Source organism: Bos indicus, chromosome 15 (genome assembly GCF_029378745.1).
Source record: "Bos indicus isolate NIAB-ARS_2022 breed Sahiwal x Tharparkar chromosome 15, NIAB-ARS_B.indTharparkar_mat_pri_1.0, whole genome shotgun sequence".
Lineage (NCBI taxonomy): Eukaryota > Metazoa > Chordata > Mammalia > Artiodactyla > Bovidae > Bos > Bos indicus.
In genome coordinates, this window is record NC_091774.1 from 80,725,378 (window position 1) to 80,740,750 (window position 15,373).

The 15,373-nt window shown below is 41.0% G+C and overlaps 1 protein-coding gene across 2 annotated transcripts in view; it reads left to right on the forward strand.

Annotated features, from left to right (window-relative positions):
• LOC109570060 (fatty acid desaturase 2-like protein FADS2B) overlaps positions 1 to 8,867 on the forward strand; it is a 41,157-nt gene extending 32,290 nt beyond the window's left edge. For both annotated transcript variants that reach the window (XM_019975887.2, XM_070803212.1), the window contains exons 9-12: positions 216 to 312; positions 2,206 to 2,285; positions 6,815 to 6,940; positions 8,525 to 8,867. In XM_019975887.2, coding sequence (XP_019831446.2) covers positions 216 to 312; positions 2,206 to 2,285; positions 6,815 to 6,940; positions 8,525 to 8,585 — 364 coding nt within the window. In that variant the 3' untranslated portion in view covers positions 8,586 to 8,867. The remainder of the gene's footprint in view (positions 1 to 215; positions 313 to 2,205; positions 2,286 to 6,814; positions 6,941 to 8,524) is intronic.
• Positions 8,868 to 15,373: the final 6,506 nt, after the last annotated feature.

Consider the following 15,373-nt stretch of genomic DNA (forward strand, 5'->3'; position numbering starts at 1 on the left):
CAAGACAGGTAGTGTGACTGAATACTTAGTATATCATCTTTAGATATAAAAGGTCTGCAAAGATGAAAAACAAACAACCACCACATGATTGGAACCTTTGAGTCACTGCCATTTCCTCTACTGCTCAGCCAGATCTGCCAGTGGTTATGCAAGCCCAGTGAGTGGAACTGAAACTCCCCAAGGAGTGATCATATCTTCTTCTTATTCTCTTAAAGGCTTCTTGAAAGTCTCTGGGTTGCATATGTTACCCAGATGAGCCACATACCAATGAAAATGAGCACAGAGGAGAACCAGGACTGGTTCAGCTCTCAGGTAATAATGCTGTTCTGGGAAAGCATCCACCAAAGCATCCTGATTACCGTCTGCTGACCTCAAATGATGTTTATTGGAGGCTTGCCAGGGGTCAGGCACTGTCAACTGTTTTGCTACATCTCATGTAGCTATGTGCTCAGAATATTCCCACTTTACAAATGATAACATTGAGGTATGAAGAAGTTGCACAATTTGTGCAGGATCACACAGCTAATAAGTGGCAGAAATAGGTTTTATTTATTTATTTGGCCACACTGTGTGGCATGCAGGGTCCCAGTTCTCCTACCAGGGATCAAACCTGTGTCAGCACACACTCTTAACCAGTGGACCAGTGGGAGTTCTCTAGAAGCAGGTTTTAAACCTCGGCAGTTTGATTTCAGAAGCTTTGCTCTTAGCTAAGGCTTAATAAACTACAGTCCAGGGGCCAGTCTAGCCCAGTCTGTGTTTTTGTAGTTTTACTGGAACACAGCCACACTCATACATTACATATTCTCTATGATAGCTTTCATTCTAAAACAGCAGAACTGCATAGTTGTGATGCAGAATTGAAACATTTACTGTGCTGCACTTTACAGGCAAGGTTTACTAAACCTGCTTCAACATGACACAGTCTTTCAACGAATCTCACACTCCTAGAATAACAGAAGGGAGAACCCTGGAATCCCCCTCATTTCATTGTATAGATAGTGGGGCCCAGAGAGGAGACTCAGCATTCTCGGCAAGTGTGCTGTTAATGATTAAAAGATTCATGACCCATGCAGAATACCACTGCCTCTTAAGCCTGACACTGGCTATGCCGTGATTAACTGGAGAATCCAGTCATCATACTGCTTCCTTTTCCATGCTCATTTCCAAATTCAGTGGACATTCCACACAGTAGTGGTTCTCAATCTTTTTGGTCAAGAAACCATTCTTTCTTTTTGGTCAAGAAACCACTCAAAACTTATCGAGAACATCAAAGAGCTTTCGTTTGTGGAGGTTATATCTACTGATACTTACTGTATTTGAAATTGAAACTGACAGTTTTAAAATATCTATGAATTAATTTTAAAATAATAGGATAAATCCAATAAAGGTTAACATCAGAGTGATGAAATCATCCCATGCTTAGTAGCCCCTGGAAAAACCCATGCTATAAGCATGCATGAATGAGAATGAAAAAGCCAAATACTGCCTCAGAAGTATTATGGGAATCATTTTGACCTTGAAGATCCTCTGAAAGTGTCCTAGGGAACCCCAAGATGCTCTAAAGCACACTTCGAGGACTGCAAAAATAACATTCAAAATGCCAACAACCCTAACAAGAATTAAATCTCAGAAAGGCACTGAATAAAATCACATTCATAAGCATTCTAAGTAGTCTGGAGAATCCTATGAACTTCTTCTCAGTCTGCCTTTGTACAAAATAAAATACATTAGATTAAAAAGGAAGCTACTTGTATATATTAATAAATGTATTTCTATGCACAAAACCCTTGATTAAAGCCCTTGCATGCTTTATTCCCCATTTAGAAGTTCTTTACATCTATTCTGTGGTAATAATATTCAAACTCCTATAATTTCTACCAGAGTCCTACAATCCTGCTTCCATCTGCCAAAGTCCTTACTCATGACACCTTAGTCTTTTGATGTTGAGGGCTGATAGTGACTTAGTCCTCTCAAATCCTATTTACTTCTTCATATCTATTGCCTTATCTATACTTTTTAGCAAAATGTCTTATTTACTTCATAATTGTAAGGTCCCTGAGACCTGGGATTTATTTTTATCCCTCATGGTTTGTTACACAAAATATGTACTCAGTCAGTACTTGTTGAATGATAGATAAATAAAAGAGTAACAATCTCTTGTTGACATGAGTTGATTTACATCTAATGTAAGCTTTTTCTTTGCAGGTCTTGGCCACCTGTAATGTTGAACAGTCCTTTTTCAATGACTGGTTCACTGGGCACTTGAACTTCCAAATTGAGCACCAGTAAGAGAAATAGTTTATGATAAAGGGAAGGGGCTGTCACTAATAACTGTCCTCCATATAGTCCAGAGCACTAGACTTGCAATCTTAAGGGAAAAAAATGAACCAGGATTCTCTAAAGGATGCTATTTTTCAATTAACAACAACGATAAAGAAAGAAGAAAGAAATGAAGGAAGTGTCACAATTGCGAGTTCAGTTCAGTTCAGTTCAGTCAGTCTTGTCTTACTCTTTGCGACCCCATGAATCGCAGCACACCCAGCCTCCCTGTGCATCACCAACTCCCGGAGTTCACTCAAACTCACATCCATCGAGTCGGTGATGCCATCCAGCCATCTCATCCTCTGTCGTCCCCTTCTCCTCCAGCCCCCAATCCCTCCCAGCATCCAAGTCTTTTCCAATGAGTCAACTCTTCGCATGGGGAGGCCTAAGTACTGGAGTTTCAGCTTTAGCACCATTCCTTCCTAAGAACATCCAAGACCAATCTCCTTTATTTTTTTTTTAATTTTATTTTATTTTTAAACTTTAAAATATTGTATTGGTTTTGCCAAATATCGAAATGAATCCGCCCCAGGTATACATGTGTTCCCCATCCTGAACCCTCCTCCCTCCTCCCTTCCCATACCATCCCTCTGGCTCGTCCCAGTGCACCAGCCCCAAGCATCCAGTATCGTCCATCGAACCTGGACTGGCAACTCGTTTCATATATGATATTATACGTACTTCAATGCCATTCTCCCAAATCATCCCTACCTCTCCGTCTCCCACAGAGTCCAAAAGACTGTTCTATACATCAGTGTCTCTTTTGCTGTCTCATATACAGGGTTATTGTTACCATCTTTCTAAATTCCATATATATGCATTAGTATACTGTATTGGTGTGTTTTTTTTTTTTCTGGATTACTTCACTCTGTATAATAGGCTTCAGTTTCATCCACCTCATTAGAACTGATTCAAATGTATTCTTTTTAATGGCTGAGTAATACTCCATTGTGTATATGTACCACTGCTTTCTTATCCAATCACCTGCTGATGGACATCTAGGTTGCTTCCATGTCCTGGCTATTATAAACAGTGCTGCGATGAACATTGCAGTACACGTGTCTCTTTCAATTCTGGTTTCCTCAGTGTGTATGCCCAGCAGTGGGATTGCTGGGTCATAAGGCAGTTTTATTTCCAGTTTTTTAAGGAATCTCCACACTGTTCTCCATAGTGGCTGTACTAGTTTGCATTCCCACCAACAGTGTAAGAGGGTTCCCTTTTCTCCACACCCTCTCCAGCATTTATTGCTTGTAGGCTTTTGGATCATGGCCATTCTGACTGGCGTGAAATGATACCTCATAGTGGTTTTGATTTACATTTCTCTGATAATGAGTGATGTTGAGCATCTTTTCATGTGTTTGTTAGCCATCTGTATGTCTTCTTTGGAGAAATGTCTATTTAGTTCTTTGCCCCATTTTTTGATTGGGTCATTTATTTTTCTAGAGTTGAGCTGTAGGAGTTGCTTGTATATTTTTGAGATTAGTTGTTTGTCAGTTGCTTCATTTGCTATTATTTTCTCCCATTCTGAAGGGTGTCTTTTCACCTTGCTTATAGTTTCCTTTGTTGTGCAGAAGCTTTTAAGTTTAATTAGGTCCCATTTGTTTATTTTTGCTTTTATTTCCAATATTCTGGGAGGTGGGTCATAGAGGATCCTGCTGTGATATATGTCGGAGAGTGTTTTGCCTATGTTCTCCTCTAGGAGTTTTATAGTTTCTGGTCTTACATTGAGATCTTTAATCCATTTTGAGTTTATTTTTGTGTATGGTGTTAGAAAGTGCTCTATTTTCATTCTATTACAAGTGGTTGACCAGTTTTCCCAGCACCACTTGTTAAAGAGATTGTCTTTAACCCATTGTATATTCTTGCCTCCTTTGTCAAAGATAAGGTGTCCATATGTGCGTGGGTTTATCTCTGGGCTTTCTATTTTGTTCCATTGATCTATATTTCTGTCTTTGTGCCAGTACCATACTGTCTAGATGACTGTGGCTTTGTAGTAGAGCCTGAAGTCGGGCAGGTTGATTCCTCCAGTTCCATTCTTCTTTCTCAAGATAGCTTTGGCTATTTGAGGTTTTTTGTATTTCCATACAAATTGTGAGATTATTTGTTCTAGCTCTGTGAAGAATACCGTTGGTAGCTTGATAGGGATTGCATTGAATGTATAAATTGCTTTGGGTAGTATACTCATTTTCACTATATTGATTCTTCCAATCCATGAACATGGTATATTTCTCCATCTATTAGTGTCCTCTTTGATTTCTTTCACCAGTGTTTTATAGTTTTCTATATATAGGTCTTTAGTTTCTTTAGGTAGAAATATTCCTAAGTATTTTATTCTTTCCGTTGCAATGGTGAATGGAATTGTTTCCTTAATTTCTCTTTCTGTTTTCTCATTATTAGTGTATAGGAATGCAAGGGATTTCTGTGTGTTGATTTTATATCCTGCAACTTTAGTATATTCATTGATTAGTTCTAGTAATTTTCTGGTGGAGTCTTTAGGGTTTTCTATGTAGAGGATCATGTCATCTTAAAACAGTGAGACTTTTACTTCTTCTTTCCCATTTGGATTCCTTTTATTTCTTTTTCTGCTCTGATTGCTGTGGCCAAAACTTCCAAAATTATGTTGAATAGTAATGGTGAAAGTGGGCACCCTTGTCTTGTTCCTGACTTTAGAGGAAATGCTTTCAATTTTTCACCATTGAGGATAATGTTTGCTGTGGGTTTGTCATATATAGCTTTTATTATGTTGAGGTATGTTCCTTCTATTCCTGCTTTCTGGAGAGTTTTTATCATAAATGGATGTTGAATTTTGTCAAAGGCTTTCTATCTCCTTTAGAATGGACTGGTTGGATCTCCTTGCAGTCCATGGGACTCTCAAGAGTCTTCTCCAACACCACAGTTCAAAAGCATCAATTCTTTGGCGCTCAGCTTTCTTTATAGTCCAACTCTCACATCCATACATGACCACTGGAAAAACCATACCTTTGACTGCTGCTGCTGCTGCTAAGTCGCTTCAGTCGTGTCCAACTCTGTACGACCCCATAGATGGCAGCCCACCAGGCTCCTCCGTCCCTGGGATTCTCCAGGCAAGAATACTGGAGTGGGTTGCCATTTCCTTCTCCAATGCATGAAAGTGAAAAGTGAAAGTGAAGTCGCTCAGTCGTGTCTGACTCCTAAGGACCACATGTACTGCAGCTTACCAGGCCCCTCCATCCATGGGGTTTTCCAGGCAAAAGTACTGGAGTGGGTGCCATTGCCTTCTCCCATAGCCTTGACTAGACGGCCCTTTACTGGCAAAGTAATATCTCTGCTTTTGAATATGCTGTCTAGGTTGGTCATAACTTCCCTTCCAAGGAGTAAGCATCTTTTAATTTCATGGCTGCAATCACCATCTGCAGTGATTTTCGAGCCCCAAAAAAATAAAATCTCAAGTAAATGGAGTGAAATCTTGGAAAAGTATCAGTGACTCAGTTTCCAGATTTCTATGGGCTTAGGAATTGGTGATTTCCTTGCATTTTCTTTGTTGGCAAAACCTAAGAAAAATCAGGACACTTGGGTAACCAACTTGTGTTCAAATTTAACTACGTTATAATTCAAATATTTACTTATCTGTGTCTTTAGAGCCAAGTTTACAAAATAACTAATGAAGTGGAGTCCCTGCTGCAATTTCTAAATGGTATCTGGAAATACTTAACCAATGGGTCAGTTACAAAGAGGAAACAGGTAGTTCACACCTTGATGCAAGTTAAAACATTGAGAGACAATTTCTCCAGAGTATCAGGGGAAAGGCTTTCCACATTCTCTTTGTCTAAGCCATGTGAGTCTATGATAGTCAAAGAAGGAACAAGACCTTTATTTGTTCAAGGATTTTTTTTTCATTCTATTTCTCATATTAGGGCTTGAAATTTTCAGCAAAACAAAAAAAGGACTATTACTCATAGTTTTATTAAAGGAGAGGTTTACATCCAAGACGGTCATCTGGCTGACTAATGAAAACTTGGGATTAAAAATCCATCTCTCCTCACTTCTTATTCCTTTCCTAGGACTTTTAGCTATTTACCATGACTTAATATACGTCCATCTATTCTTGCTAAGGAAGTTAGAAAGAGAGACTAAGACAGAGATTAGCAGGAGCAGGGTGGGCGGTTCAGTATCTCTAGTTCTATGGGTAGTTCTAAAGAGTGGGTAGTTCTAAATGGTAGAAAGTTCTAAATGATATACTTTCATTGGATCAGGCCAAAAATAAACAGTTGATGGAGCTAAAACATATTCCCTTAGTTCTTCCTAAACATCTGCCACCCAGAAGGATTGTAGAGGTTTAAGGAATAAGATGAGTCTGCCAGCAAGTTTTTTAACTTCCCAAAACAAAAGTATTGTGGAAGGTCAAGGTTGGGTCTGCGTGGCTGATACCATTTTATTTTGTAAAAGGGGAAAGGGAACTTTGGGTTTCTCCTTAGGTCTGAGAAGTTTTACATCTCCTTTCTCTGTTTCCTAGTCTATTTCCCACAATGCCACGCCATAATTATCACAAGGTGGCACCTCTGGTGAAGTCACTGTGTGCCAAGCATGGACTACCATATGTGAATAAGCCCATATTGAAGGCATTTGGAGATATTATCAGGTAATAACAGTCCCTCAACCCACAGCTCTCATTTCCCTTCACTGTTGGTTCCCAGACTCTTCACTGCTTTATGAATCATTCAGCCAATAACTGTTTATTAAGGAGAATTCATGTGCCCAGCATGGAGATGAGGCGCTATACAGAACAACACTAACACAGAAATGATAACAGTCATTCCTACCATTTAGCTGCTGCCTTCTGGGTACTTAGTGAAAATACCTTGATTCCCTACTAAATTTCAAGCTTCTTATAAGCCAGGGTTCTGTATTATTTGTCTCTGTATCACCCAGAGCCTTGACATGCTTTAGAACTTAACCGGTGGGAGGGACTCTCAAATCATCTGGTCCGGGGCTACAAACTAAGGTGCTTTCAGGGTCTGGTGGGACAGGCAGGGGTGACTCTTCCTACAGGAACTGAGAATTCATACTCATCCTGAAGCATTCACAGTTCCCTGGAGGATCCTTTGCTCATCAAATTAACAGCCAAAACCTTGGTTGTATAATTTATCTTAAAATTAGGAAAAAGAAAAGCAAGGGTATCTTTTTAATATGAATAAATAAACCAGCAAGCCTAGAGCTGGTCAGATCTGACCCCTGAACAGTGACCCATCTTCACTCTCCACCACTGCCCTCCTCCTTTCCTGCCCTCCCGATATCTGGCCTCCCTTCAGCCACTACATAACTCCCTGCCCCTTGCCATGACACATCCTTGGTCACTTTTTCTCCTACCTAGAAAAATCTCCCAACTTGCCACCCCCCTCCTGTCACCTTCTCAAGTTCCGTTCACTCTCCAAAGCTCACCTGAAAGGTCTTTTCTTCATCTCGGTCCTCCTTTGCCCCCAAGACTAAACCCGTCATGTGCTCTCACAGCACCTGTTTCTCTTCATTTCTGATCCTTATTACAATCATGATTTAATAGCATATTGGGTAATAAATTATGTGATATGTGTCTCCCAATATAGACCACAGCTCCAGGTGGAAAGACTCTCACCACTCCTACTCACAGGTGTATCACCAGAGCCTAGAAAAGTCTTTAACTTTATAAAGTAGGAGAGGTAGGTGGATACAGGTTAGGTTGGTATAGCTATATGATTTACCTTGTAGAAATTCAGTAGAGATTTTTCTTTTAATATGGAGAAAAGAATAAGTGATGCTTTGGAGTACAGAAGAAAAATAATTGAAAGAAAAACTCAGTCTCTTCCATATAGAAATGCTGATGGACTGTGGACTGCCAGGCTTCTCTGTCCCTGGGATTTCCTAGGCAAGAATATTGGAATGGGTTGACATTTCCTTCTCCAGGGGATCTTCCCAACCCAGGGATAGAAACTGTGTGTCTTGCATCTCCTGAATTAGCCGGAGGATTCTTACCAATGAGCCACCTGGGAAGCCAGAAAAGGTGGACTCATCTTCTAATACATAAGTCAGTGTATTTGATTCTCCACACTGGCAAGATAGAAAGACATTTTTCAGATATAGCTGAAAATGACAATGTTGCCCTGAATTAAGTAAAACAGCAAATGTTCCATGAAGTAGCTCCTTTGACCTGGGTCTCGCCTACTCACAATTTTGTCTGCTCCTCTCACAGGGCCCTGAAGAAGTCTGCAGCCCTCTGGATGGATGCTTACTACAGCCATCCAGAAACATAATGTGGATGTGCGTGAGTCTGTGTTAAAGAGAAAGCCACAGGCCCCAAAGTGTCACTTGTGCTAAAGCTCATGATACCAAACCTCTCTAATGCCTGACTTACTTGCAGTTTCAACCTTCCCCAAAGTGAAATTTTAATCATCTGTAACTCTTCTGATCAACTATCTGTATTTTTTTTGAATCAGCTATCTAGGAGGTAATCTGTTGTTCTTCATCCCTGCCCCCAGCCCAGAGGAAGAAGAGGATAAAACCCTTGTCATTCCCTCCCCATCATCAAAAAATTGTCTGCCCTAAATATACTTTGCTGAGAGCTTCCTTCCCCCTCTCTTCTTCTGATAAAAGCCTTCCATTTTCCCAACCCCTCAGAGCCCCATTTGATTAACTTTGTTCATAAATCACTGAATAAAGCCAATTCAATCATCAAATATACTCAGTTGAATTTTTGTTTTCTAACAGCTTGTTCAATAATCTTCCCAGAGGAGAAGACCCAAGGCCTGCTACTTTCACGACTTCCCAGATCACTGAGCACTGGTTAGAATTCAGATGATCCATCCTGCAGATCATTTCTGCCCTCTGCTCTTTGGCCACAGGAATAAAGATGGCTTGATTGGCCAGACCTCTGTCTCTGTAACCAAGCAGGACCCGATGGGGCCTCCTGGCAACAGCTCCCCCCAAAAGGCGATTTTGGCACATCCCCTGCTTTATTTCCTCTCTGAGGCACCAGAAAATAGTACTTGATACAAATTTCCTGAACTGTTTTGCATATAGGAACGCATCCCCCCATCCCCACCACCAAAAGGAGGAACTACTTTTTGACCATGAACACATAGCCCAAGGCCACCTAGAGCCTAAGAACTGAAGATGGGAACCCCTGTGCCTCACCATCAGCCAGTCAGAGAACTGTACACAAACTGATCCCAAACCCCGGGAACTCCCCCTCATGCGCCGTTACAAGCTGCTTTGCCAAAACCCTTCTGGGAGTCTAGACTTTTCAGGGCATGAGCCACCTCCTCCCCTTGCATAGCCCTGAAATAAACCTTTCTCTGCTCCAAACTCCATTTGAGTTTCTTTGGCCTCACTAGGCATCAGGTACAGGAACTTGTGTTGACATCCCTGCACACTAAGTGGCTCATGAAAGTTATGTTACAGCCCTACTTGCAGCTCTTCAATGGACTCCCATGGCTGCTCTTGGATGAAGATGAAACTTGGTGACTGCCAACAGACTATACATGTTGGTCCTCCCCCACGGAGCCTGCCCCACCTTAGGCTACTTGCGTCTTCTTCAGCCCAGGTGGTTTCCTTCCAGGCTCACATACTCTTCTGCTAAAGGGTCTTGGCTTCTGAATCCAGTGTCTGAACTACACTTTTACCATCCCTGCCCTTACTCCTCACCTGGTTAGTTGCCACTTACCTGCAATCCTGGAACCACAGAACCACCCCTAACTGGTTCTGTTTCTAACAAGTCACTGAGACTTTTTCAAAGACAAGAGAACTGGGGAGGAGCTAAGATGGTGGAGGAATAGGACGGGGAGAACACTTTCTCCCCCACAAATTCATCAAAAGAACATTTAAATGCCCAGTAAATTCCACAAAACAACTTCTGAATGCCGGCAGAGGACATCAGGCACCCAGAAAAGCAACCCATTGTCTTCAAAAGGAGGTGGAAAAAATATAAAAGACAAAAAGGAGACAAAAGAGGGAGGGATGGAGCTCCATCCCAGGAAGGGAGTCAAAAAAAGAGAAGTTTCCAAACACCAGGAAACATTCTCACTGCCGAGTCTGTGCCGAACCTTGGAAGCACAGAGGGCAACATAACAGGGAGGAAAAATAAATAAACAATTAAAACCCATAGATTACGAGCCCTACGGTAACTCCCCTAGCGGAGAAGCAGCGCAGACGCCTGCATCTGCCATTAGCAAGCGGGGGCTGGGCAGGGAGGCGCGGCACGGGCTGCATCGCTTAGAGTAAGGATCTGGCCTGAATACCCCGAGTGCTACCTGAGCGAAATAATTTGGGATATAGCCAACCAGACTGTGGGATATCTACCACGTGAAAAGCCAGCCCTAACCTAAGACACCGCCAGTCCCGCGCACGGAACAAAGGACTGTACAGAGATAACCGGCTGCAGACCGTCCCCCTCCGGTGACAGGCAGCCAGAACCGGAAGGGGGCAATCACAGCCCCAGAGAGACATTATCTACAAAACTGTAAGCAGGCTTCTTTGCTAACTAAAACTTCTTGGGGTTCTGGACAGTCAACATCCGCCTGAGAAGGTGCGACGGTTGTACACCCAGATAACCGAGCAGCGGGGAGGCGATAAGTCACAGCAACTGCACTCGCCAAACACCTCATCATTGAAAAACAAGTATATGTCTTGTCTTTCTTGTCTGAGCTGCTCGGACCCGGGAAGGGCACAAAACGCAGGCCCAACCGAGTCTGTGCCTCTGAGGACTACCCAAGTGTCTGAACCTGAGCGGCTTAGACCTGGGAGGTGCAAGCAGACCAGGGCCAGCCACGGATGGTTCCTAGCAGAGCAATCTAGAGCCTGAGCAGTGTGGGCAGGGAGGGTACACGTGCACCGTGAGCGGGGGCAGGCCCAGTGTGGCTGAGGCACTGCGAGCACATGCCAGTCTTATTTATTTGCAGCGTCCCTTCTCCCCACAGCACGACTAAACAAGTGAGCCTTAAAAAAAAAAAGGTGTCCACCACCGCCCCCTTTGTATCAGGGCGGAAATCAGACACTGAAGAGACCAGTAAACAGAAGAAGCTATAACAAAGGGAACTGCCTTGGAAGCGACAGGCAATAGATTAAAACCTCGTGGTTAGTACTGACTACCTAGGAAGGGGCCTGTAGATCTTGAGAAATATAAGCCAGAACAAGGAACTAGCTGAAAATGAACTGGACCCACAATACCCAAAACAACATCAGAGAAAGCCCTATATATTTTTTTTTACTATTTTTATGATCATTCTTTCTTTTTTAATTTTTTTTTAAATTTTAAGTCCTCTATTACTCCTTTAATTTTCACTTTTATAACCTACTATTACTTTGCAAAAAATAAAAAAGACCCATTTTTTTAAAAAGCAAACTTCATATATATTTTTTTTATAACTTTTGTGACCTCGTTTTTTTTTTTCTTCTTTTCTTTAACATTGTATTTTTGAAATTCCAAACTCTGCTCTAGATTGTTAATTTTAGCTTTTTTGTATTTATGAAATTAAAAGACGCTTACTCCTTGGAAGGAAAGTTATGATCAACCAAGATAGCATATTCAAAAGCAGAGACATTACTTTGACAACAAAGGTTCATCTAGTCAAGGCTATGGTTTTTCCTGTGGTCATATATGGATGTGAGAGTTGGACTATGAAGAAGGCTGAGTGCCGAAGAATTGATGCTTTTGAACTGTGGTGTTGGAGAAGACTCTTGAGAGTCCCTTGGACTGCAAGGAGATCCAACCAGTCCATTCTGAAGGAGATCAGCCCTGGGATTTCTTTGGAAGGAATGATGCTAAAGCTGAAACTCCAGTACTTTGGCCACCTCATGCCAAGAGTTGACTCATTGGAAAAGACTCTGATGCTGGGAGGGATTGGGGGCAGGAGGAGAAGGGGATGACAGAGGATGAGATGGCTGGATGGCATCACTGACTCGATGGACATGAGTCTGAGTGAACTTCAGGAGTTGGTGAGGGACAGGGAGGCCTGGCGTGCTGTGATTCATGGGGTCGCAAAGAGTCGGACACGACTGAGCGACTGATCTGATCTGATCTGATCAATTTTGTACCTATATTTTTTTTAATAACTTTTGTGACATTTTTTTTCTCTCTTTCTCTTCATCTTTTCTTTAACATTGTATTCCTGAAATTCCAAACTCTACTGTAGATTTTTAATTTATGCTTTTTGGTATTTGTTATCAATTTTGTACCTATATCTTCTTTATAATTTTTGTGACTTTGTTTTTGCTTTTGTTTTTTCTCTTTCTTTTTCTTCTTCTTTTCTTTAACATCGTATTTTTGAACTTCCAAACTCTACTCTAGATTTTTTAACTTTTGATTTTTGGTATTTGTTATCAATTTTGTAACTATATTTTCTTTATAATTTTTGCGACTTTTTTTTCTTTTACTTTTACTTTTTCTCTCTTTCTTTTCCTTCTTCTTTTCTTTAATGTTGTATTTTTTAAATTCCAAACTCTACTCTAGATTTTTAATTTTTGCTTTTAGGTATTTGTTAACAATTTTGTACCTTTAAGAACCCAGTCTTCAGTACCCATTTTTAACTAGGGAGCGAGATTACTGGCTTGACTGCTGTCTCACCCTTTGGACTCTCCTTTTTTCCCACCAGGTCGCCTGTGTCTCCTCCCTAACCCTTCTCTACTCTACCCTACTCTGTGAATTTCTGTGTGTTCCAGACGGTGGAGAACACTTAGGGAACTGATTACTGTCTGGATCTGTCTCCCTCTTTTCATTCCCTCCTTTTATCCTCCTGGCCACCTCTGTCTCCTTCCTTCCTGTTCTCTTCTCTGTATAACTCCATGAACATCTCTCAGCGCTCCAGTTATGGAGTGCACATAAGGAAGTGATTACTGGTTAGCCCGCTCTCTCCTCTATTGATTCCACCTCATGTCATTCGGGTCACTTCTAACTCCCTCCTCCCTCTTCTCTTCTCCATGTAATGCTGTGAACCTCTCTGGGTGAACCTCACGGTGGAGAATCTTTTCATCTTTAACCTAGATGTTTTATCAATGGTGCTGTATAGAAGGAGAAGTTTTGAGACTACTGTAAAAATAAGACTGATAACTGGAAGCAGGAGGCTTAAATCCAAACCCTGACTCCAGGGAACATTAATTGACAGGAGCTCATCAAATGCCTCCATACCTACACTGAAACCAAGCACCACACAAGGGCCAACAAGTTCCAGGGCAAGACATACCAAGCAAATTCTCCAGCAACACAGGAACACAGCCCTGAGCTCCCGTATACAGGCTGCCCAAAGTCAACCCCAAACCATAGACATCTCATAACTCATTACTGGACACTTCATTGCACTCCAGAGAGAAGAAATACAACTCCACCCACCAGAACACCGACACAAGCTTCCCTAACCAAGAAACCTTGACAAACCACCTGTACAAACCCACACATAGCAAGGAAATGCCACAATAAAAAGAACTCCACAAACTGCCAGAATACAGAAAGGACACCCCAAACTCAGCAATTTAAACAAGATGAAGAGACAGAGGAATACCCTACAGGTAAAAGAACAGGATAAATGCCCACCAAACCAAACAAAAGAGGAAAGAGATAGGGAATCTCCCTGATAAAGAATTCCGAATAATGATAGTGAAATTGATCCAAAATCTTGAAATCAAAATTTATCTGATAAATAGCCTGGAGACAAGGACTTAGAAGATGCAAGGAGGGTTTAATAAGAACCTAGAAGAAATAAAAAAGAGTCAATATATAATGAATAATGCAATAAATGAGATCAAAAACACTCTGGAGGCGACAAATAGTAGAATAACAGAGGCAGAAGATAGGATTAGTGAATTAGAAGATAGAATGGTAGAAATAAATGAATCAGAGAGGATAAAAGAAAAACGAATTAAAAGAAATGAGGACAATCTCAGAGACCTCCAGGACAATATTAAACGCTACAACATTCGAATCATAGGGGTTCCAGAAGAAGAAGACAAAAAGAAAGACCATGAGAAAATACTTGAGGAGATAATAGTTGAAAACTTCCCTAAAATGGGGAAGGAAATAATCACCCAAGTCCAAGAAACCCAGAGAGTCCCAAACAGGATAAACCCAAGGCGAAACACCCCAAGACACATATTAATCAAATTAACAAAGATCAAACACAAAGAACAAATATTAAAAGCAGCAAGGCAAAAAAACAAATAACACACAAGGGAATTCCCATAAGGATAACAGCTGATCTTTCAATAGAAACTCTCCAAGCCAGGAGGGAATGGCAAGACATACTTAAAATGATGAAAGAAAATAACCTACAGCCCAGATTACTGTACCCAGCAAGGATCTCATTCAAATATGAAGGAGAAATCAAAAGCTTCTCAGACAAGCAAAAGCTGAGAGAATTCAGCAGCACCAAACCAGCTCTCCAACAAATACTAAAGGATATTCTCTAGACAGGAAACACAAAAACGGTGTATAAACTCGAACCCAAAACAATAAAGTAAATGGCAACGGGATCATACTTATCAATAATTACCTTAAACGTAAATGGGTTGAATGCCCCAACCAAAAGACAAAGACTGGCTGAATGGATACAAAAGTAACACCCCTACATATGTTGTCAACAAGTGACGCACCTCAAAACAGGGGTCACATACGACTGAAAGTGAAGGGCTGGAAAAAGATTTTCCATGCAAATAGGGACCAAAAAAAGCAGGAGTAGCAATACTCATATCAGATAAAATAGACTTTAAAACAAAGGCTGTGAAAAGAGATAAAGACGGTCACTACATAATAATCAAAGGATCAATCCAAGAAGAAGATATAACAATTATAAATATATATGCACCCAACACGGGAGCACCGCAGTATGTAAGACAAATACTAACAAGTATGAAAGGAGAAATTAACAATAACACAATAGTAGTGGGAGACGTTAATACCCCACTCACACCTATGGATAGATCAACTAAACAGAAAATTAACAAGGAAACACAAACTTTAAATGATACAATAGACCAGTTAGACCTAATTGATATCTATAGGACATTTCATCCCAAAACAATGATTTCACCTTTTTCTCAAGCACACACAGAACCT